The 22519-nt window shown below is 39.0% G+C and overlaps 1 protein-coding gene and 1 pseudogene across 3 annotated transcripts in view; one reads left to right on the top strand and one right to left on the bottom strand.

Moving 5' to 3' along the window:
* The window catches only part of NPHP1 (nephrocystin 1), a 65663-nt gene that overhangs the window by 3239 nt on the left and 39905 nt on the right, over positions 1–22519 (top strand). For all 3 annotated transcript variants that reach the window (XM_037807657.1, XM_037807656.1, XM_037807658.1), the window contains exons 2-7: positions 7695–7768; positions 12658–12718; positions 13691–13815; positions 18799–19021; positions 20282–20383; positions 22415–22512. In XM_037807657.1, coding sequence (XP_037663585.1) covers positions 7695–7768; positions 12658–12718; positions 13691–13815; positions 18799–19021; positions 20282–20383; positions 22415–22512 — 683 coding nt within the window. The remainder of the gene's footprint in view (positions 1–7694; positions 7769–12657; positions 12719–13690; positions 13816–18798; positions 19022–20281; positions 20384–22414; positions 22513–22519) is intronic.
* LOC119512905 lies at positions 3370–4401 on the bottom strand (annotated as a pseudogene).

Genomic DNA, 22519 nt, shown 5'->3' with positions numbered 1-22519 from the left:
ATTGCTTTGGGGAGTACTGACATCTTAACAATACTATGTCTTCCAATCCATGAGCACAGGAAGTCTTCCCATTTATTTAGGTCTTTCCTTTCAGCAGTTTTGTAGTTTTCAGTGTTTAAGTCTTACACCTCCTTTGTTGAATATGTTTCTAGAATTTTATCCTTGTAGATGCTATTGTAAATGGTATTGTTTTCTTGATTTTCTTTTTGGATTGTCCACTGGTGATATATAGAAACACAACTGATTCTTCTGTGTTGATCTTGTACCCTGCACCTTTGTTGAATTCTCTCATTAGCTTTAATAGTTTCCTTGTGAATTCTTTTGGATTTTCTATATATATGATCATGTCATCTGCAGATAGAGATGGTTTTATTTCTTCCCTCCGCATCTGAATGCCTTTTTTTTTTCCCTTGTCTGACTGCTCTGGCTACAACTTGCAGGGCAGTGTTGGGTAATGATGGTGAAGGTGGGCATCGTTGTCTTGTTTCTGATCTCTAGGGGAAAGCTTTGAGTCATTCACCATTGCACATGATGGGCTTTTGTAAATGTCCTTTGTCACACTGAGGAAGTTCCCTTTTATTCCTAGTTTCTGAGCAATTTTATCATGAAAGACTGTTGGTTTTGGTCAAATACCTTTTCTGTGTCAGTTGAGATGATTTTATTTTGCTTTTGTTCTGTTAATGTGGTGTATTACATTGCTGGATTTTCTTTGCATACCTGGATAAAACCTACTTGATCATGGTGTATACTTCTTTTAATATGCTGTTTGATTTTTGTTTGAAAGTATTTTGTTGAGGATTGTTGCATCTATGTTCTTAGGGAAATTGGTCTATAGTTTTCTTTCCTTGTGATGTCTTTATCTTGCTTTGGCCTCATAAAAGGAGTTGGGAAGTGTTCCTGATTCTTCAAAGTTTTGGAAGATTTTGAGAAGGATTTTGTTAGCTCTTCTTGGAACAGCTTTTAAAATTCACCAGTGAAGCCATCTGGTCCTGAACTTTTCTTTGTTGGGAGGTTTTTGATTAGTGATTCAGTCTCTACTTGTTATAGGTCTGTTGAGATATTGTATCTCTTTTTGAGTCAGTGTAGGTAATTTGTGTGTTTCTAGTAATGTGTTTATTTCATCTCGATTATTTAATTTGTTGGTGTACAGTTATTTCTGGTATTCTCTTAGATTTCTTTTTTATTTCTGTAATATCAGTAGTAATTCCCTTCTTTCATTTCTGATGTTAGTTATTTGCATCATCTCTCCTTTTTTAAAATTTTTTTGTCAGTGTAGCTAAAGGTTTGTCAATTTTATTAAGCCTTTCAAAGAACCAACTTTTAGTTTTTGTCAATTCTTCCTATTTTTTTTTTAATTCTCTGTTTCATATATCTTCACTCTAATCTTGGTTATTTTCTTCCTTCTGCTCACTTTAGGTTTAGTTTGCTCTTTTTTTTCTAGTTCCTGAAGATGTGAAGTTAGGTAATTGATTTGATGTCTTTCTTCTTTTTTATTGTATGCCTTTGTTGCTGTAAATTGTCCTCTGAGCACTGCCTTCAATGCATATGATAAGTTTTGGCAGGTTGTGTTTTCGCTTTCATTCTCTGCTAAGAATTTTCTAATTTTCCTTGTGATTTCTTCTTTGATCCATTGCTTGTTTTCCAGTTTCCCTTCTGCTGCTGATTTCTAGCTTCATTCCATTGTGGTTGGAGAAGATGCTTTGTATGATTTCATTATTTTAAAAAATCATTGGTCCTTGTTTGGTGGCTTAATATATGGCCTTTCTGGAAATGATTCATGTGCACTTGAGAAGAACGCGTGTTCTCTTGTTGTTTGGTGAAGTGGTCTATATATGTCTGTTATGTCTAGTTGGTTTATAGTATTGTTCAACTTCTCTGTTTTCTTACTGATCTTCTATTCGGATGTTCTATCCATTGTTGAAACTGGTGTACTGAAGTCTTCTATTACTGTTGTAGAACTATCTTTTTCTCCCTTCAATTCTGGGAATTTTTGCTTCATATATTTTGGGGATCTATTCCTAGGTGCGTATTTGTTTATGGCTGTTACATATTCTGATGAACTGACCCTTTCATCAATATGTGATGTCCTTCTTTGTTCCTTGACACAGACTTTGACTTACTATGTATTTTTGTCTGTTACTAGTGTAGCCATCCTAGATCTCTTTTTGTTATTATTTGGACAGAATATATTTTTCCATCCTTTCACTTTGAACTTGTTTTTGTTTTTAGATCAAAGGTGAGTCTCTTGTAGATAGCTTATTGTTGTATCTTGGCTTTTTAATCCATTCTGTTCATCTCTGCCTTTTGATTGGAGAGTTTAATCGCTTTACGTTTAAGGTAATTACTGATAATGCAGTACTTACTTCAGCCATTTTGCCATTTGTTTATTGTATATCTTATACTTTGTTTTGTCCCTTATTTCCTCCATTAGTGCCTTTTTTGTGTTTAGTTGATCTTTTTTTAGTGAATCATTTTTATTCCCTTCTCATTTACTTTTCTCTATTTTTTTAAAGATATTTTCTTTGTGGCTACCATTGGGATTACATTTAATATCCTAAATATCCAAAACCTAGTTTGAATTCATACCAACTTAATCTCAATAGCATATACTCTCTCTGCTTTTATATCCCTCTGTCCCCCCTCTATGCTGTTCTTGTCACAAATTACATCTTTGTGTGTTGTGTGCCCAGTAACAGATTTATGACTATTTTATCATTTCTATTTTAGATCATGTAAGAAATAAAAAGGAGTTACAAATAATAATACAATAATACTGGAATTTACATTTAGCCATTTAATTGAACTTTATGGTGGATCATAATTTCTTCATATGACTTCTCATTATTGTCTGCTGTCCTTTACTTTCATCCAGAAAGACTCCCTTTAACATTTCTCGTAAGGCAGGTCTAGTGGTAATGAACTTCCTCAGCTTTTGTTTATCTTGGAATGACTTGGTTTCTTCCTCATTTTTTTTTGACAGTTATTTAAGAACTTTATTAACAGGTGCTTGCAGTTTGCTGACTTTTTTGAAAAAATCAAGTTGTAAAATTTTATTACAAATTAAAAATGATGTTCTTAAAAATCACAACTTGACCAGATATATAACAATTTAAAAACCTCTAAAGGTGTATTGAGAAAAACCAGGCTTTTCAAAAAACACATTTATCATTACCAAGGAGACATCTTTAGGAAAAAATAATAAAAAACTCATGATGTGTAGATAATGCAGATAATTCTAGTTGACTGGTCATTGGGCAAAAAGCATTTCCTTAAGGTCTTCAGCTCCAGTCTTTTGTTCATTTCTTATTGTTGGAATTTCTTTTGGTCGGATGCCTAAACTGGATGATGGTAGAGATGGTAAGCTGGCATTTACTCAGCCCCACCCTGCTTAGTCTTGGGAGTGGACAAATTCTTAGTTGGTGGATAAGCTGCTTTTATCTCTTTGCCATCTTGTGATTTAGGGTTTTCTGGGTGGCTGTATCAGTAATTGAAGTTATGGCGGTACCGATGTTGAGATAGCTGCTGATCTTGGTCTCATCTTGAGTTTTCCTTATCATCTTCATTGCCATCCTCTATAGGCTGTCTTTGGCGAGGAGGGCCCCTGCGGAATTATGGTCTATAACCCCAAAACATTTTTGGCCTCACTGGTCTGCCATGTTCTCCAGCACCCTGACTTCCAGCACCTTCCATCACTTCTCCTTGCTTGGAGGGTTGGAATACTGTATTTGGCGCCCATAGGGTCTCCGTATGTAGTCAGGTGGGGATCGTTCCCTGCAGTAGGGCCAGCGTTGTTAGGCCTGGCCTTTGGGAGTACTCTGATCTCTCGTTCTTTTCCCCACTCTCACTGTTCTGGTCATTTTGATTGTAATTGTGAGGAGGGCTCCTACAACATGGACAACATCTATAATGGGTGTGATTTGCTGCATATTTGCTGCCTTGCACTGGAATGTCACTAGGGCCTGTGATGTTCCCTGCCTCCACCTCCTTTTCTCCTTCACCAACATCAAATTCCACAGTCTCTCCATGTCCTACACTGCAAAGGTACTTCCTGGGGTTATTCGTCTTTATGGCAGTCTGCTGTACAAACACGTCTTCCTTGGTGTCACTCCTATTGCTGAAGCCGTATCTGTTTCTTACGTTGAACCGTTTTACAGTTCCCAAAACCTTTGTTGCGATGATATTCTTGTCCTTGCTGGCAGGTGCCGCTGATGTGAGACTGCCCGGCAAACTGCTTCCTGCACCACTGCCCATGGTGCTGGGCTTGGTATGGGCAGTGCTGAGGGCAGGGTCAGCGGGGGGCACCAGTGATGGCTGCTGGGTCTTGGCCTCAGTGCTCATGATTGCAGTGACAGTGACTAGGGCCGACTGAGGCAGCTACAGCTCCTCCTGAGGTGTGATGGTGACTAAGCTGGTGGCCTATGGGGTCTGCTCTCCACCCCTGCTATCGATCAGACTGTCTCCCTAATTTCTGAAAGACGGTTTTGCTGCATGTAGAATTCTTGGTTGACAATTTTTTTTCCAGCTCTTTAAATATGTCATCCCACTGCTTTCTGCTCTCCATGGTTTCTGATGATAAATCAGTGCTTGATCTTATTGAAGAAACTCTTGTACGTGATGAGTTGCTTCTCTCTTGCTGCTCCTGGGAATTTCTCTGTCTTTCATTCAATGGTTTGGCTATAATGTGTCTTGGTATGGCTGTCTTTGAGTTTTTCTTATTTAGAGTTCATTGAACTTCTTGGATGTGCATATTCAGGTCTTTTATCAAGTTTTGGATATTTTTCCCATTATTCCTTTATATATTTTCTTCTATCCCTTTCTCTATCTCTCTTCTTATGAGACTCCCATAACGGGTGAGTTAGTATACTTCATGTTGTCCCCCAGGTCCCTTACGCTCTGTTCACTTTTCTTCATTCTTTGTTTTGCTCCTCAGACTGGATAATTTGAATTGTTCTATCTTCAAGGTTGCTAATTATTTCTTCTGTTTGTGCAGATCTGCTTTTCAACCCCCCTAGTGTACTCTTTACATTAGTTATTGTACTTTTCAGTTCCAGAATTTATATTTGGTTCTTTTTAAAAATACCTATCTCTGTTGAAATTCTCCTTTTGTTTATATATCATTTTCCTGATTTCCTTTAATTTTTTTTCTCCATGTTTTTCTTTAGCTCATTGAGAAAATTTGGGGCAGTTGTCTTGATGTCTGATTAGCAATTCCAATATCTGGGAATCCTCAGGGATTTTTTTTTTTTTTTTTTTGCTTTATTTTGTTCCTTTGAATGATCCATCCTTTTCTGTTTCTTTGCTAGCCTTGTGATTTTTGTTGTTGTTGAAAACTGAACATTTGAATTTTATCATTGTTAACTCTAACAATCAGATTCTCCCCCTCCCCAAGGGTTGCTGTTTTTTCCCCAAACTGTTTTTGGAAAGACTGTATTTCTTGCCATATGTGGTCACTGAAGTCTCTGTTCCTTTGGCTTATGTTCAACTAGTGGCTTCATAGAGATTCTCTTTAATGCTGGGTTATCGGGATTAAAACACACACACACACACACACACACACACACAAAATTACCTCTCCTGGACTTTGCAGACTGGTGTGTCCCAAGGCTCCCATTCAACGCTTAGCCCAGCTTGCACTGAGCCTACAGATTAGCCCAAAGTGAACAGTTAGGGTCTTCTCAGGTTATTTCTAAGCATGTGTCTTGCCCTGGACATGTACATGGCTTTCATAATTCCCAAGGATGCACAAATGCTCCTGGATGTTCTCATTTCCCCAGGAAATCCTCTCCCAGCTTTTCCTAGGTGCACTATTGTATGTCTCAGCTGTAATCTTTTACTGTAGACTGTTGCAGTTTTCTTTAGAGTGTGCCTACCATGCTTTGAGTGAGTTTTGGGTTAGACAGAACCAACACAAGAGCAATGGGTCAGTCCTTTAAGTACCAGCAGGTGGGCTGGAACAGACATACACACTGAATTTATGCATAGGGTGTACTTTGCCCCCTCTGCAACCAGAGACAAGGGACCTGCACGGGGATGTGGGGCTGCCGAGCCACAGACTGCGGCTGAGTTAGGGAGTGAATGGGGCAGGGCAAGAAAGAAACCACACAGCTTCCCTACTGTGTTTAGGTTGCCTTTTTCTGGATTTAGTGTTCACTTGGTTGCTGTAAACCTTTGGGTGTTCTCCAGAATTCTGAGAAAGTTGTTTCTGATAGCTTCTGCTTGTTTTTCAATGTTTTGGGTGGGGTTGAGGTGCATTTGGAGCTTTCTACTGTGCCATCTTGCTGATGTCATCCTAGTGAAATTTTGTTTCTCTTTTTTCATCTTGTTCTAGTTTGCTAATGCTGCCGGAATGCAAAACACCAGAGATGGATTGGCTTTTATAAAGGGGGTTTATTTGGTTACACAGTTACAGTCTTAAGGCCATAGAGTGTCCATGGTAACACATCAGCAATCAGGTACCTTCACTGGAGGATGGCCAATGGTGTCCGGAAAACCTCTGTTAGCTGGGAAGGGATGTGGCTGGTGTCTGCTCCAAGTTCTGGTTTCAAAATGGCTTTCTCCCAGGACGTTCCTCTCCAGGCTTCAGTTTCTCTCCAAAATGTCACTCACAGCTGCACTGAGTACCTTCTGTTTGTCAGCTCATTTATATGGCTCCACTGATCAAGGTTCACCCTGAATGAGTGGGGCCATGACTCCATGGAAGTATCTCATCAGAGTTATCACCTACAGTTGGGTGGGTCACATTTCCATGCAAACAACCTAATCCAAACGTTCCAACTTAATCCCCACTAATATGTCTGCCCCACAAGTTTGCATCAAAGAATATGGCTTTTTCAGGGGGACATAATACATTCAAACCAGCACACATCTGCTGTACCTTCTCCATGTGATCTATAGCAAATGAATCAAAAGAAGTATGTGCCTCTGTGGATCCGTCTGCAAGGTTATATGATGTGTTCAGAAAAGTAAAGATGTGTGTATGAGGATGAACAGAGTTGTGGTGTGTTCGTACAGTGCGTCCTGCCTAAAACAAAAGAATATACTAATGATGTGCTCAGCACTGAGGAAATATCAGAAACATTCTGGGTGGAAGAAAGATCTCACAGAAGAAATGATGCTGCATGATTCCATATACATAAAGTCTGGGAACAGGCAGAACAAATGTATGGTAGAAAAAAAACAGAACAAGTTTCTCTCTGAGGGGATGGGGTATAGGATTTACTAGAAGGACATGAGGGAACTTTCTGGGATGATGGTAGTTTTCTTTAGGGGCTTGGGTTTCATGGGTGTGTGCCTTTGCCAAAACTCAGCAAATATACACTTAAAATATGTGCATTTCATTGTATATAAATGTTATATCAAATATTAAACTCTAGCTAGTGATATCCATGGTGCATTATTTAGGAGAAAATGTTTTGATGACTGCAGTTTGCTTTGAAATGCATAAAAGTAAGGTTTACTGATCGATAGGTAGAGGGAAGGGTAGGTCTGTGATCAAATAAGTATAGTAAAATGTTAATGGTGGACTCCAGGCGGTGGGTATATGGGTTTTCACTGTAAAGTTCCTTCAACTTTATTGTATATTTAAAAGTATTCGTTATAAAATATCTGGAATAAAAGAGCATTAAAATTTTAGTTCCGATAAAGTGATATGGTATTTAAAACAAGATATTTTAAACTGTCTCTGTTTGTTGTAGGTTGATAGTTTGCTTTCTGAGAGCCAATTGACAGGAGTTCTAGAAGCCAATAAAAGACGAGAGATTTACCAAAGGTAAAGCATGTTCAGTTACTTAAGCTTTGGGGAGTGGCACTTACATTTCAATGAGAGTATTTAAGGCATAGAAACTGTTTATGGTATTCTTTCTCTCCTTCTTTCTTTTTGTGTTAATATAATTTCCCAAGATACAAAATAATAGTGGGAAATATATCCCTTTTTAGTTTTCAGTTTATTAGAATAGCTAGAAGGAAATATCTGAAACTCTTGAACTGCAATCTAGTATCCTTTATTCTTGAAGGCAAGCGTGTAACTATATGGCTTATATGGTGCGACCGTGTGATTGTGAAAACCTCATGGCTCACTCCCTTTACCCAATGTATGGACAAATGAGTAGAAAAATGGGGACAAAAAGTACATGAACAATATGGAGGAGGGGGCTATGGGATGTTTTGGATGTTCCTCTTACTTTTTATTTTTATTCTCATTTTTATTTTTTTGAGTAAAATGTTCAAAAATTAATTGTGGTGATGAATGCACAACTATATGATGATACTGTGAATAACTGTTTTATACTTTGGATGATTGTATGGTATGTGAATGTATTTCAATTAAAATTTTTATAAAAAAAAATGAGGCGGGGGAGGAGGGGTATGGGATGTTTTGAGTGTTCTGTTACTTTTATTTTTATTCTTATTTTCATTTTTATTTTTTGGAGTAATGAAAATGTTCAAAAATTGATTGTGGTGTTGAATGCACAACTATATATGATGAAACTGTGAACAGTTGTACACTTTAGATGATTGTATGATATGTGGATATATTTCAATAAAATTACATTAAAAAAGGTAAAAAAAAAAAAGTGGGAAATAATCTTGAAGTTACAAAGAATGCGGTTTTCCAAAATGTATCAAATATCCACGTCTGCTATATCTACCAGGTCTATTGGAATGATAAGATTAAATAAAGAATTGTAAATGTTAAAAAGAGGGACAGCAACTTACATTTACTTTGTACCCCCTGTATGCAAAGCAGTGTGCTCTGTGCTCCAAAAACTTTTTCTTAATTAATTTTCACCATAAAACCATGAGATACTTATTTATACAAATGAGAAAACTAATGTTCATAGTAATTCATTAATATATCCGATATTACTTTGCTATAAGATATTAAATTGCCCTTAGGAGAATATGGGAAGTTAATAAAAAATGTTTTAAGACAGCTAAGAAATGCAGAATTCAATCAAGTACAAGGAACCTAACTGCAATCCTGGAGGCTCAGGTTTGGGTCCATTTGAACCAAATGGAAGATTTGCACAGGGCCCTAACTTGGATCCAGGGAAAACCAACCTAAACCTGAAGGTTAATGGACTTGTGGCTATTGTGACAACGGCTTTAAAAACGGCTCAGGGACATCAGTGACTGAGGTAGAATTACCCGAGGCCTTAGTCGGGTCACCCCGTGTCCGGGGGACCTGGTTGGAATGTCTCTGGACACTACCTTGCTGGGGGTAGTGACCGTAACTCCCAGGAGATGGTGCTTCTGGTTTTTACTTTTTTTTCATCACCGGGAGGGTCCAAAATAGAGACACTGGACCAGGGTGAATTGAGCCTATTAATACTGTTTTGTTAAGTTTAGGACACATTAAGATCATCTGTGATTTTAGAGAGTTTAAAAGTTTATAACACCCCAAAGATCTTGAGATTCATTGTGTTATTTTAAAAGACCCATTAAAACCTAATGGAAAGGTTTTACCGAAGTCAAGCATTCAAGCTTAAAAGTGAAATAAAATATAAATTCATTTTGAAACATCAAAGGAAATTTAACTGCATTTATAGTAGAATTGATTGTTTAAGGACTTTTGTTCAAGTTGAGTTAATCAAACAATGAAAGGAAAAGTGTAGGTCTTTGTACTTGTTTATAGGTTGAATTTGAAGTCTCAAGGAAAGCTAGGTTTTTAAATTTTGTTTTGATAGTTGTATTTTAATAAAAATGTTTATTTTTAAATCCAACTAACCATTAATAGTCTTTCCTTCATCTAAAAAAGCTCCTTACAGCCAAGGAAAAACTCACATTGATATTTGCATGTCTGCGAATGTTGTTTGCCCTTATGTTTGACTGGTAGTTGGCTGGATATAGAATTAAGAATAATGTCTACTTAATCCTCTGAAGACATTATTTTGTTTTCTTCACATCCAGTGATGCTGATAAGTCTGCTTCTCATTCCTTTATAATTGACCAGTTTGGGCTTTTCTGTCCAGCCCTGGCTTTGTGAAGTTTCATCAGGTTTTTAGGTATCACTTTTACCCTGCTTGATGCTTGCGAAGTTTTTTCAGTTTGAAACTCACCTCCCACGAGCTCTGGGCAACGCCCATGTTTCCATTTCCTCCTGGAACCGGGAGTCGGCATTGACCCCCTGGAGTGACCCTCCAGACTTCCCACCTTCCCATATATGGTTTTTGTTTCTTTGTTTAGGCTGTGGAAGTCCTTTTGACTTTTGCTCTTAACTTGCCGTGGAATGTTTTAGTGCCGCAGCCGTCTTACTAATTTTCTTGCTTGTTCCTTCATGTCTCTTTTGCATGGTCCCGTGTCCCTGTTTTGCAGATGGATCAGCTCCTTTGCACATCTGTGTTTGGGTAGTTTTGTTTTCCCAAGCTCTCTTCTGTTTTCTGAATTGTCTTTGCTTCCCCTGGACTCAAATTTTCACTTATTTACTGGTTAGTCTTAACTTTTGTCTTTGGTATTGCTGACTTTCTTTCCTGTGTCTGGTGGTGCTTTGTTATCCATTCCTATTTGAGAATGAGGAATAGGTTGATACTTGTGGAGAGGTGCCGTTAGCACGTCTGCTGTGGAGTATGTCGGTCTTTCTTCTACTAGTACCTTCCCCCAAGTGAGAAGGCTGTTCTTTGTTCTTGGGTGGGGTTTGCCAGGGGGCAGGGAACGAGCCTTTAGCCTGAGAAGCCCCCTCTCCCCCCATGCCAGAGCAGGGTGGGCTTTCACCCTGGTGCCCAGGAACTTTCTAGAGCAGCTTTAATTCTCACTAGGTCATTCAGTAATGCTTTTGAGAGAAGAGTCCTCTGGTCAAGAGGGAGGGTGTGGTATGAGAAAGGGAAGCCAGCCGGCCGAGGCTTTCTGCAAACAGACTCCAGGGCTGTGCAGTCATTCGGCTCTGCTGCCCTCACCTTGTTGGTGACGCCTCTCCTCACAGCCAGAGTCCTCTGTGTCACGAGAGCGTCCCATGGCTCATTCCATCAGGGAGGAGAGATTTAGTTCCTTTAGGCTTCACTGGCCAGCCCTGGACCTGTGCCCACCTGCCTGCCGTGGAGGCTGGGAAAGGAGGTGTCCGTGGGTGGCGGGCTCTGCCACCCAGGGAGGAGGGGAAAGAGCTCCTGGGGAGATCACACAGCCAGCCCCAGGTGGATGCTCCCACTTCTGCCCCTTTTACAAAGGGCTTTTGTCACCTGTTCTTACTGCTCATTTCGTTTCACTCAAATCTGTCAGAAAAAAAGAGAAAAATGACTCAAACAGCATAAAAAGTAATGATTTTGGCTGGTTATTAAAGTTTGATAATAGAGCATTTGATTAAACAAAAAAAAATCTCTCACCATTAGCTGTAGCTCATTTCAGTAGTTGCTTTCTCACTTCTCCTCTCGATAGCTAAACCTTAAGCTGAATAACTCTGAGCCCCACACCTGGATGAGCAGGCTGGGTTCAGAAGGCAGGTGTGCCAGGTGGGCAGGGCCAGGTGCGGGGCCCCAGTGCTGCCTCCTGCTCTTCTGCTGCCCCTGACTGGCCCTGTGGCCTTGGGCTGCCACTTACCCTTCGGGACCTCCCCTCCTTCACCTGGCAGAAGGTGGGCATTCAGCTGAAATGAGGCAGCGCCGGTGAGCCGCCAACAACTGTTACTGTTGTCAGTTGTGCCTCCTTGACCAGGTGCTAAGGTAATGGAAATTCAGAGCTGGAGACGCGTTTTAAAGTCTAGTCCTCTGCCTCCGAAGCCCAGAGACCCTGCTTGGTTCTTAGCCCTGGGTGCCGTGTCTGGGAGTGTAGAGCTTTTCCGTGAGCACTGCCTGACCTAAGGGGTGGTATGCCAGTTTGAATGTATTATGTTCCCCAGAAACAGCCATATTCTTTGTTGCAGTCTTCTGGGGCAGACATTTTAGTGCTGATTAGATTGGAATCCTTTGAGTGTTTCCATGGAGATGTGCCCCACCCAACTGTGGGTGATGACTCTGATTGGATAGTTTCCATGGAGGTGTTACCCCACCCATTCAGGTTGGGTCTAAATTAAATCACTGGAGCCATATAAATGAGCTGACAAACAGAAGGAACTCAGTGCAGCTGAGAGTGACATTTTGAAGAGGAGCTACAGCCAAGAGGGACACTTTGAAGAATGTGCAGAAGCTGAGAGAGTAGCTGCAGATGAGAGACAGTTTGAAGACTGCTGTTGAAAGCAGACTCTTGCTCCAGAGAAGCTAAGAGGGGACAAATGCCCCAAGAGCAATTAAAAGTGACATTTTTGAGGAGCTGAAGCCTAGAGAGGAACGTCCCGGGAGAAAGCCATTTTGAAACCAGAACTTGGAGCAAACACTGGCCACGTGCCTTCCCAGCTAACAGAGGTTTTCCGGACACCATTGGCCATCCTCCAGTGAAGGTACCAGATTGTTGATGTGTTACCTTGGACACTTTATGACCTTAAGACTGTAACTGTGTAACCAAATAAACCCCCTTTTATAAAAGCCAGTCCATCTCTGGTATTTGCATTCCGGCAGCATTAGCAAACCAGAACAAGTGGAAAGCATTTACGTGTGATTTTAAAAAAATTAAATTCATAAAACAGCTAATTGCCCTGCCTGCTTAAAGACTATATATGATTTTATAAAACTGTTCTTGTTCTGACAATAGAAAAAATCAATATATTTTCTTTCATTTTCTTTTTAAATTTAGATGTATACAGTTGAAACATGCAATTGATGAAAATAAAAATACTCTTCAAAAATTAAACAAAGTAAGTATTGAGGTTAATCATATTGCAAAAAAAAAAGTTTTATGCAAAAACTTTCATTGAGTGGGGATTAATTAGAATTGGTAAGTTCTTGGGTTCATGTTAGTGATGAAGACAAACCTGTCAGTGCCTGCATGCCCACGAGACTTACTAAGTGTGTACTCAGGAGCAGAAAGCCCGGGCTCCAAACACTGAAGAAGAGTTTAGCTTCAATAAACTCACCCACCATTGAAATCAGAAAATCCAGGAGAAAGCTCATTTAATCTTAGCATTGTGTGAGTGTATGTGTTACCATTTAGCATTGTTTTTAGTTTAAGTGGGGGAGGGTGCACATAATAGAGCCTGGGGGTGAGTGGTGAAAAAGCCTCTGATACCACACAGCAGCTCCGTATCAGTGCCTGCAGAAGTAGGGGGATGAGAATTTCCTTTTGGCAGTCCCTCCAGGGTTTTTAAAAACTTGAGTCTGAGCTTCAGCCAGGCATCCGGGACTGCAGACCCAGAGAGCACCGAAAGTGGAAGGCGCCTGGATGTCATGCCCTGCCGGACGCAAGTGGTCACTGGGTCTCTTTGGAATTTCTCCATGACACGTTATTTGTTTCTCAGATGAAATTGAGCCTCATAGAGGAGAAGCCCCTTGCCCACTGTCTCACTACAGTAAGCGGCAGACCTTGGCCAGCTCCAAGGCCTGCCTCTTTCTAGAATCCCTCACTTCCTAACCGCACAGGGGCTGCCATACTTTGTAAGCAAACAAAGCAGAAAACAAGTGGTATAGCTTCAGTTTTTCATTTGGGTTGCACTCCAACTCAACCTACATTTCTTTTAAATCTTACTGCTTTCCCTAAGGTAGGTATGTCCCATTTTGATATTTGCTTTGTCTTACAGCATTTATTGGAGTTTTTCTTGCTGTTTTTAAAAAATACATAATGGGAAACTGAAATTAATTTTTCAGTGACAGAGGTTTATATTCTCTCATAGGCTGATGAGCCTGCACCTGTTGGGAACTATCATCAGAAAAAAGATGAGGAGCATAGCCTTCTGGACACGCTCACCCACCAACTGCAGGAACTTGCTGTATCCATAAACAGGGAAAAGAGAGCTGAGTATGCCTCTTTCCTTCCTTTCCTTCAGTTATTGCATCACCAATAGTTTGAATGTTTGACTCAGAGTAAAGACATAACAGTATAGATAGAAACATGCAATGGTAACAATATAGTCAGTCAACTTTTATTTATTGTGTATAAGAGAATATGTTAGGTCCCATGAGAGATATAAAGAAGTGTGAGTCATGGTCCTGCCTCAAGAATGTCTAAACCATCTGGGGAAACAAAACAGAGATCTGAAAAGCTGGAGAAGCAAACATTAGAAAATAAGGATGACACCTTTAATAACAGTGTTGATTATTTAGATTCTCTACTCACATAGTTACTCCTTTCATAAATATTCTGAAACATTTGGGGGCAGAAACATGCATTATTTTTCTGTTAGAGTGGATGTTAATAATGAAATTTTTGAAAATTGGAAAGAAGAATTGAAGCTATAAAAGACCTAATGTGTAGGACATAAAAGAAAAAAAGGTCAACTATTCAGACTCTTTAAATGCTGTTCCCAAACCTTTACAGTGTACCCTGGGAAAAAGGCTGAAGGATATGGATGCAAGGATTCTAGAATTTCCACTGATTTCCAGTACTGAGAATGACAGAGTAGCTAGTGTTGGACTTACACTCCCACTGCATACAAACATAAAATCTGGACAAAATATAAAAAACAGCTGTTAGAATGCCTTGCATATCAACTAAAGCACAGCTGATGTTTGATAGAGGGAAGTTACAGGGCATGGGCCCTACATTCCCACAGGCTTCTTTCTCCCTAGGGATAATTTATGAGCTGTGGTATATTAAGGAGGGTCCCAGTCAGGGGTCAGCAGTGTCACTGGACTTAGAAGGTAGAGATCAAAGTGTGGAGCAGCTATGGCCATGGGGAGTTGTAGGGAGTGGTGCCAGAGAAACCTCCTGGGTTGCACAGAGCATGACTCCAGAAGACTTGGTAGGAAGTAAGACGCTGGAGGTTGCACATTTCTGGGAAAACACTGGAATTTGTAGAATGAAGAGACTGTGGTGAATGCTTCAGGGTTTTTGTGGAAATCATGGATGGCCCATACTATAGGAGTAAGGACCACATGATCCCTTCAGGATCGTGATTAAGATTAAGAACACATGATCTAGGAGTAAGGACAAAACTGAAGTAGCTCTTTCCTGACAAAGCCGAAAACCTGGCCTTGGATGAACAAGGTGATTTAACTGTTTAATGGATCAAAGATCAACACTCTTCAGAGGAAGATACCATAATCAAAGTCTTTACAGTGTATCATCCACGATGTTCAGCATATAATAAAAACAAATTACTAGAAATACAAAGAGGTAGGGGAAAAAATCAATAATCAAGATATAAAACAGTCCATAAAAGTAGACTCGGATCTGATCGTGAGTTAGCTGACAAAAGCTTCTAAATACTGATTAATATGTTAAAGAAACTAGAATAAAAGATGGATGACATTGATAAAAAGATGGAGAATTTTAACAAAGTTTGAATCTCTGAAAATAATCAGAGAAACGTTCTACAACTGCAAAATATAACTTATGATGAAATAATGGCTGAGAATTTTCCAAATCAGATTCAATCTATAGATTCAGAAAGCTGAAAAATGTCATATAACCAACAAGAAGAACAATCAGTAGAAGTTCAGATGACCCAAATGTGAAAATTAGCAAATAAGAATTATAGAACAACTATTTTAAATATGTTAAAATATTTATAGGGAAAGATGGACAGATTGGATGAATAGAGAAGGATTTTAAGCAGAGAAATGGAAACTAAAAGACCAGAATGGCAGTTTTGGAACTGAAAAATATAATACGTGAAAAGGAAACAAATATTTTTGATGGCTTGACTGGGTATAAAAGAGGAAACATAAAAGCTTGTTTCTCCCTTTTCTAAATGTCTTTAAAAAACAGTTAATTGTGTGAAGCAAATATATATGTGTGTGTGTATATATACACATACATATGTATTGGGAGAGTTATAAAATATGTAGAAGTTATGTCAGCAGCAACATGGCAATAGCACACAGGGCTGACAGAGGTAAATGGAATGATATCTCAAGTTCTTTTTTCTGGTGAAATGTAGTATTAATTTAGATTAGATGATAAGCATATTGTAATACCCCAGAACAAACACAAAATTTTAAAAGTATAGAAAGACAGTACAAACAATAAAATGGAATACTTAACATGGTTCAGCTAATTAAAAAAAGGGCAATAAAGGAGAAAAAAAGAAACAGATGAGGCAAAAAAAAAAAAAATAGTAAGATACTTTGAATGCAGCCATATGGATAATTACATTAAATGTGAGTGGAATAATGCTTCAATTAAAAGATAGAAATTGTCAGATTGGACTGCTTAAAAACCCAGTTGTGTACTGTTTACAAGAGATACACTTTTAAGTATGAAATCATAGTTAGGTTGAAGGTAAAAGAGTGGAGAATTATATTCCATGCAAACCAGAACCAGAACAAAACTGATGCTGATGCAGTTATAGTAATATCAAGCAAAATCAACTAAGGGCAATAAGTAATTTAACAGAAAAAGAAGGGCATTTCATAATAATAAAAGGGTCAGTTTAATGGAAAGAAATAATAATCCTAAATGTGTATGCACCTAAAATAATAGGTTCAAAATGTATAAAGCAAAAGTTGCCAGAACTAAAGGAGAGCCAGACAATCTACAATCATAAATGACTTAAATGGTGAATTATTGCAAAATTTAAGAAAGAAATAACTCTAATATTACCAAAAAATACCAATATTCTATCTTGAAAATATAAGGGGAAGACAATTCCAGCTCATTTAATGAATTTTAGATAACTGTGATATCAAAACTTGACAAGAACATTATAAGAAAAGAAGAATTTGCTCGTGAACAAATGCACAAACCCAAAGTAGAATCCAGCAGTCTCTCTAAAGGGCAGTATGTCATGACCAAATAGGATATATTCCAGAAGGCAAGACTTGTTTAACATTCAAAAGTCGGTTATTGAAATTCACTGCATTAACGTGAAAGAAGGAGAAAAACCATACACAATCATGTTGCAGTTTTACTATCCTTGGCAACTTTTTAAAATAAAAATATCTCCTAAAAAAAGGGAGGGGAACATTGAAAGCAATATGACATATTTTATGTATCTTTATTCTTGGGATATAAAAATAGTTTTTTGTGAAGTCCCTGTTTATTTTTAGGTCAGTGCAGTCAGAGTGTCCTATCACTGTTATAAACAGAGTGATTCCAGTGCTCACCTTTACTTCAGAGAATATATTTGGCTAGTTTTATAGTTAGCAATGTCCATTTGTATTAGTCTAAGTATTGCTGTCCCCATTTTAAAGATAAACTTCTCTACCTTAAGTTAAACCATGGACTTTAATAGTACAAGTATAAAAATGTGCTATCAGCTGTTGTAACAAATGTTCCACACCAATGCAAATTGGTTGTGGGGTGGTATTTGGGAATCCTGTATTTTATGCATAATTATTCTGTAAACCCACAACTTCTCTAATAAAGAAATAAAAAATAAAAAGTAAAAGAAAATAAAAAAACAGGAATTTTTCCATCAGCTCTCATGGAGTCACCTGCAGGAAGACAGATGCTGAAATAGTCCTGTTAATCTTGTGTATCAGTAAAGAACAATTTCCCTCAAAAAAAAATAAGCTTCTCTGACATAAGCTTTTGGAGGGCCAGGATCTTTGTTTTAGTCACTGTCTCATCCTAAGCACAGAGCGCCTGGCACACAGTAGGTGTCCAGTAAACATTTGATGACTTTGCTGGTGTTAAGTAAATAAATGAAGTGCAGAGAGATTTAGTGATTTACCAAGCTAGTCCTGTCTCGCCTCCTTTCTTGTCCTCACCTCCTCTTTCATCTCCTTAATCTCTAAATGTCTCCCCCTTAATCCCTGCTGCTGTTTTCTTAGTCCCTGCTGTTGTCCTTTTTCACTTTTAATGCTGTCCTTGCCTCCAGACATTCCTCTTCCAATCTGTCCTCCCATCGTAGCCTCATCACCTTTCTCAGGTGCAAATCAGATCACTCCTTTCTTCACTTCTAGGGACTGCTTAGCCATCAGCTCACCTGGGCTGCTTTCTGCCGCCTGCTTTCAGGCTGACCTCTTACTGGTTCCCCTGAGCCTGGCCTCACTACTCTTGACCTACTGATGTTGCCTGATCTTGAGCCTCCTTTCTCCTCTCCCCCTTTCTCCTCTCTTTTTTCCTGCTTAATTCCAGCTCGATCAATCTTTCCTGGTCCCCACCCTTGCAGTCTGGGTTCAGTGCTCCTCTTCTGTGTTTCCTTAGTATCCCGCACGTTCCTCTGCTGTAGGACTTACTACGCTATATGGAAAGTATTCATTTTCTAGATTGTCTCACCGTGAGCTCCCTGAGGACAGAGAATTGTGTCTGGTTCACCTTTTATCCGCTGTGCCTGACGTGGAACCCGGCATATAGCATTGACATCTTCATCATCATCATAATAGCTAACTTTCATTGAAAGCTTGCTATGGGCAGGCACTGCTCTGAACACTTTGCAAATTGCAACTCATCTAATCCTCACTTCAACCTATGAGGCAAGATCTGTTATTATTTCCTCTCTACCAGTGAGAAACGGAGAGGGTAAAAGAAACCTACCCAAGGTCACAAAACGAAGAGGAGATAGAGCCAGAATTCAAACCCAGCACCTGTGCTCTGGCCTCTGCACAGGACACTCAACCAGCGCTTGCTGGATGGGTGGGGCCTGGACTTGAGTGCGCGTCTCCGGGCCCGGGCCCTGCTCACCATCTCTCTTCTCACTCATTCCTCAGGCATGCTGTCTCCTCCACTCCGGTCCCTCTGGTCACACATGCTTAGCTCCATGGTGGAAACCGTTCGTTTCCTTTACCTGCCACCTCCAAAGTTAGGACGATTCTGCTGGGTAGATGTTATACTTGTAGTTGATGTGTTCCGGTGTGTTATTTCAAATGATCCTAGTCCTAGAATTATTTTTTGTAGAATTGGGGCACTTACTGAAAGAAAGGAAGATGACAATTCTGCTGAAGAATATGAAGAAGATAACGAAGAGAGTAAAGAGAGTGAAGAAAGTGATGGGGAGGAAGAAGAAACAGAAGAGGAAGAAGAGAAACAGGAAACTGAATCCCACAAACAGGCAGCAGGTCAAGAATATTTTGCCGTTGGAGATTTTACTGCGCAGCAAGTTGGGGATCTTACATTTCAGGTGAGTAGGAACAAGACTGGAGCCTCATCTAGGGATAAACTGCATACCTAAACAATAAGAAAACTCTGTTCGTATTCCTGTATTACAGATTCCTGGCATTAAGTGTTTTAAGAGTCAATCTGTTGAAATGAAATAAGTAATAATTGGGAATTTTAGGCAGTGGTAATATGATTCTTTTATCAAAATTACCTGGTGTTAAATGATGAAAGAGCAAATGCTCTTCTATTTTTGAAAATAGCTTTAATGTTGATAATTCCTAAGTTTGTAATTTACTCTTGGTTGTCATGAGTCCATGTTTTTCTGGGTAAGTCAAGGCGGTGTACCTAGCTGGGGGCAGAGGAGACAGCTCCCGTGCTGCTGCGTGGTACCTCTTCCTGATGACCTGCCACGAAAGGGGCTTGATGAGGCATTGATTGAGTCACTCTCTTCCTTGGCATCCAGTTTACTTGGCCCATGCAGAAGTGGCAAGTGGGATAGAAGAATAAAGTTGTGGTTTTTAAAGAGATTTGGAGCTGTGCTTTTTGTGAGAGAAATGTGCCAAAGAAATTTTAATGAATATATGAATCTTGGTCCTTATATTTAATAAACTTTACCATTTAATAACTGGTAATAAAATGTGCAAGAATTTTATACAACTAATTATATTGTTCTTATGGTTTTTTTTAATAAATAATTCTTGAAAATGTCATCAATATTAGATAATGTATGTTTTTTAGAAGTCTTTTCCTCTGAATGTCCTCAGTGGTGGAAACTCTTTGTTCTTTAAAGATGGATTCTATTTTTCTAAATGGACTAGTGTTTCTCAAAACATACCTGGGGAATTAGGAGGGTGATTATGCTGGGAAACTACCATTTTTGCTTCAAAATAGGGCTTCACATTAATAGAATTGATTTCCTTTGGAGTTTATATACTGCTTCTGAAAGACTTTTTTCCAAAGAGTGATTCAAAAAGTATTTTGCACAATGATGGAATTGTTGGAATAAGTGTGGGACCCCCAGAAATGATTGTGAAAGATGGTTCCCACTTGAACATCAGGTTCAGATGTGTGTTAAAATAGCTAAACAAAAGGAATCATCCATATATAGTAAAATCTGGCTTAGGGGTAACATGGTATGGAAGTTTTTGATAAACCTTAGAATAAACAATGGATTAAGAAAAGACCTTACCTTTTTATCAGCATTATTTTGAAGCATTAGAAAAGTAAAAAGCTCATGATGATTGATTTTAATTTTTAAGTTTTTGCTTTGTGTTGCTTTTAGAAAGGGGAAGTTCTCTTTATAATTGAAAAGAAAGCTGATGGTTGGTGGATGGCTAAGAATGCCAAAGGAAAGGAAGGTCTGGTTCCCAGAACCTACCTGGAGGTTGGTATTTTTTGTTTGCTCTTTCTTTTTTCTTCAAAATTTTTCATTTTTGACAAAACATTAGTCTGTGTTCTTTGATCAGTTGACTAGGAATGACTTGAGATGGAGAGTTTCTTTAATTTTAGAGGGACAGGACATGGGGAGAATACTGTGTGTCTGTGGGCCTGGGATCTGCTCAGTTCTCGTGAGAAGACTTTGTGATTTATGCTGGCCATAAAAGCCGATAGGTTTTATTGTTCACTGAAAACATGCCCGCAGTTAACTTTGTGCTAGCTTCCACAAAATCAGGATTCCCTTACTAAAATGTGAACATATGCCTGAGTGAGTTTTTGTTAGCCTATTTTTTATTTCATAATATAGCATGGTCATTTTCTATGACAAGAAATATAGCTGTCTGTCTAGGTCAGTGCTGCCCAATAGAAACAGAATGCAAGTTGTGATTTAAACCTCCCCCGTAACAGCCTTAAAAAAAAGTTAAAAAAAAACAGGTGAAAATATTTGTAATCATATTTTTATTGTACTAGTATATCCAAAACATTACCGTTTCAACATATAATCAATATTAAAAAATTATTGGGATATTTTACATGGATTTTTCATACCCAGCCTTCAGAATCCAATGTGTGTTTTAGCTGACAGCACATCTCAGTTTGGACCAGCCACATTTCCGGTGCTCGGTGGCCACGTGTGGCCAGAGGCTCCTGTATCAGACAGCTCAGGTTTACATCGTCTTCTTCAGAAGCGGCGTGGTGTTCCCGTCTCAGATAGCTGGACATTTAGGGTGTGTCCAGCCTATAATCACAATAAATTATGTTGCAAAGTAGCTAGAGTTAGCTTCTACTGTGAGTTACAAAAGATTCCCCAGAGCATGGCTTCAGTAAAGTAAAAGCATATTTCTGTTGCACATGGAAGAAGTGTGGAGGGAGGCTCCAGGCCCCACTTAATACTTTACTCCATAGTTAGATGTAAGGCAGCTCTTCAGTTTAATTTGACTGCTGGATCATTTAGTGATTCTAAGCAGCAAAAAGGTAAAAAGGGAAGGAGTCGAAAAAGAGTGAGCTGCTACCTTTTTAAGAAGGTTTCCTAGAAGTCACACAAAAACTTCCATTTATACCTTTTTCAGTGGCATTTAGTTCCATGGCCACCCTTAGCTGCAAAGAAGGTTTGGAAAATGGTAGTCTTTCCACTGGCTCTGTGTTAAAAATCAGGGATTCTGTTGAAAAGAAGAGATGTAGACAGCCGGCCACCCCTCTGCTGTGACTGATCGGCACGTCCTGACTGGCACGTCCTTGTAGGCTTGTCTCTTCCGCCCCTTACCGGTAAATTCCTAGGTGCTCATTGCTGCATTTACATCTTTAGGTTTTGGTGTGTTTTGCCAACCTGCTGTTTTATACTCCCACCCACCAGATCTGAGAGAGCTTGTTTCCCCACATATTCTTCCAGCAATGGCTGTCATTAGTCTTTTTAATTTTTGCCAGTGTGAGAGGCAAAAAGAGTCTCGTTTTTATTTGCGTTTATTGTACTGCTAATGAGGTTGAGTATTATTTCATATGCTCTGTTGCGAAGAATATTTTTCTCATGGATTTATAAGAGTTTTGTAGTGCTTAATAATAAAGATATTAACCCTTGGAAATTTGCAGATTTTTTTTTATTGTCTTTTAGCTGTGTTTATTTCTAAATCTATCACTTATGTTTTTGCTTTTTGACTTTGGCATCATAATTAGAAAGGACTTCCCCTTCTGAAGTTTATTTTATATTACTTTTCTTTCTTTCTTTCATTTTGCATTTTAATAAATTCCAAAACTCCCTCTGGAATTTATTTTGATTAAACTTGATCTCTGCCCCAGTCCTTGTAATTCTTCCAAAAAGTGAGGTTTCCACTCATACGCTAAAAACCTTTTGATCCTGGATATGCCCCTCATTCACTATATTCCCATCGACACTTGGATGTATATCTGAAAGTACTGGTATTTTTATTGGCTGGCTTTTGTATCAGGTAAAAAACATTTCATATCTCAGTGATGTTTTCAGCCCTATAATAAGGAAGGAGGACAAGAATCGAGTGGAGAAGGCAGTGAGGAAGATGCGGAGGTTGGGGAGACAGCGGGTGGAGCAGAAGTGAAGCACGGGTAAGAA

The sequence above is a fragment of the Choloepus didactylus genome, chromosome 17 (genome assembly GCF_015220235.1).
Source record: "Choloepus didactylus isolate mChoDid1 chromosome 17, mChoDid1.pri, whole genome shotgun sequence".
Lineage (NCBI taxonomy): Eukaryota > Metazoa > Chordata > Mammalia > Pilosa > Megalonychidae > Choloepus > Choloepus didactylus.
The sequence above is the reverse complement of the archived record's forward strand: the minus strand, read 5'-3'. Positions and strand labels throughout refer to the sequence as shown.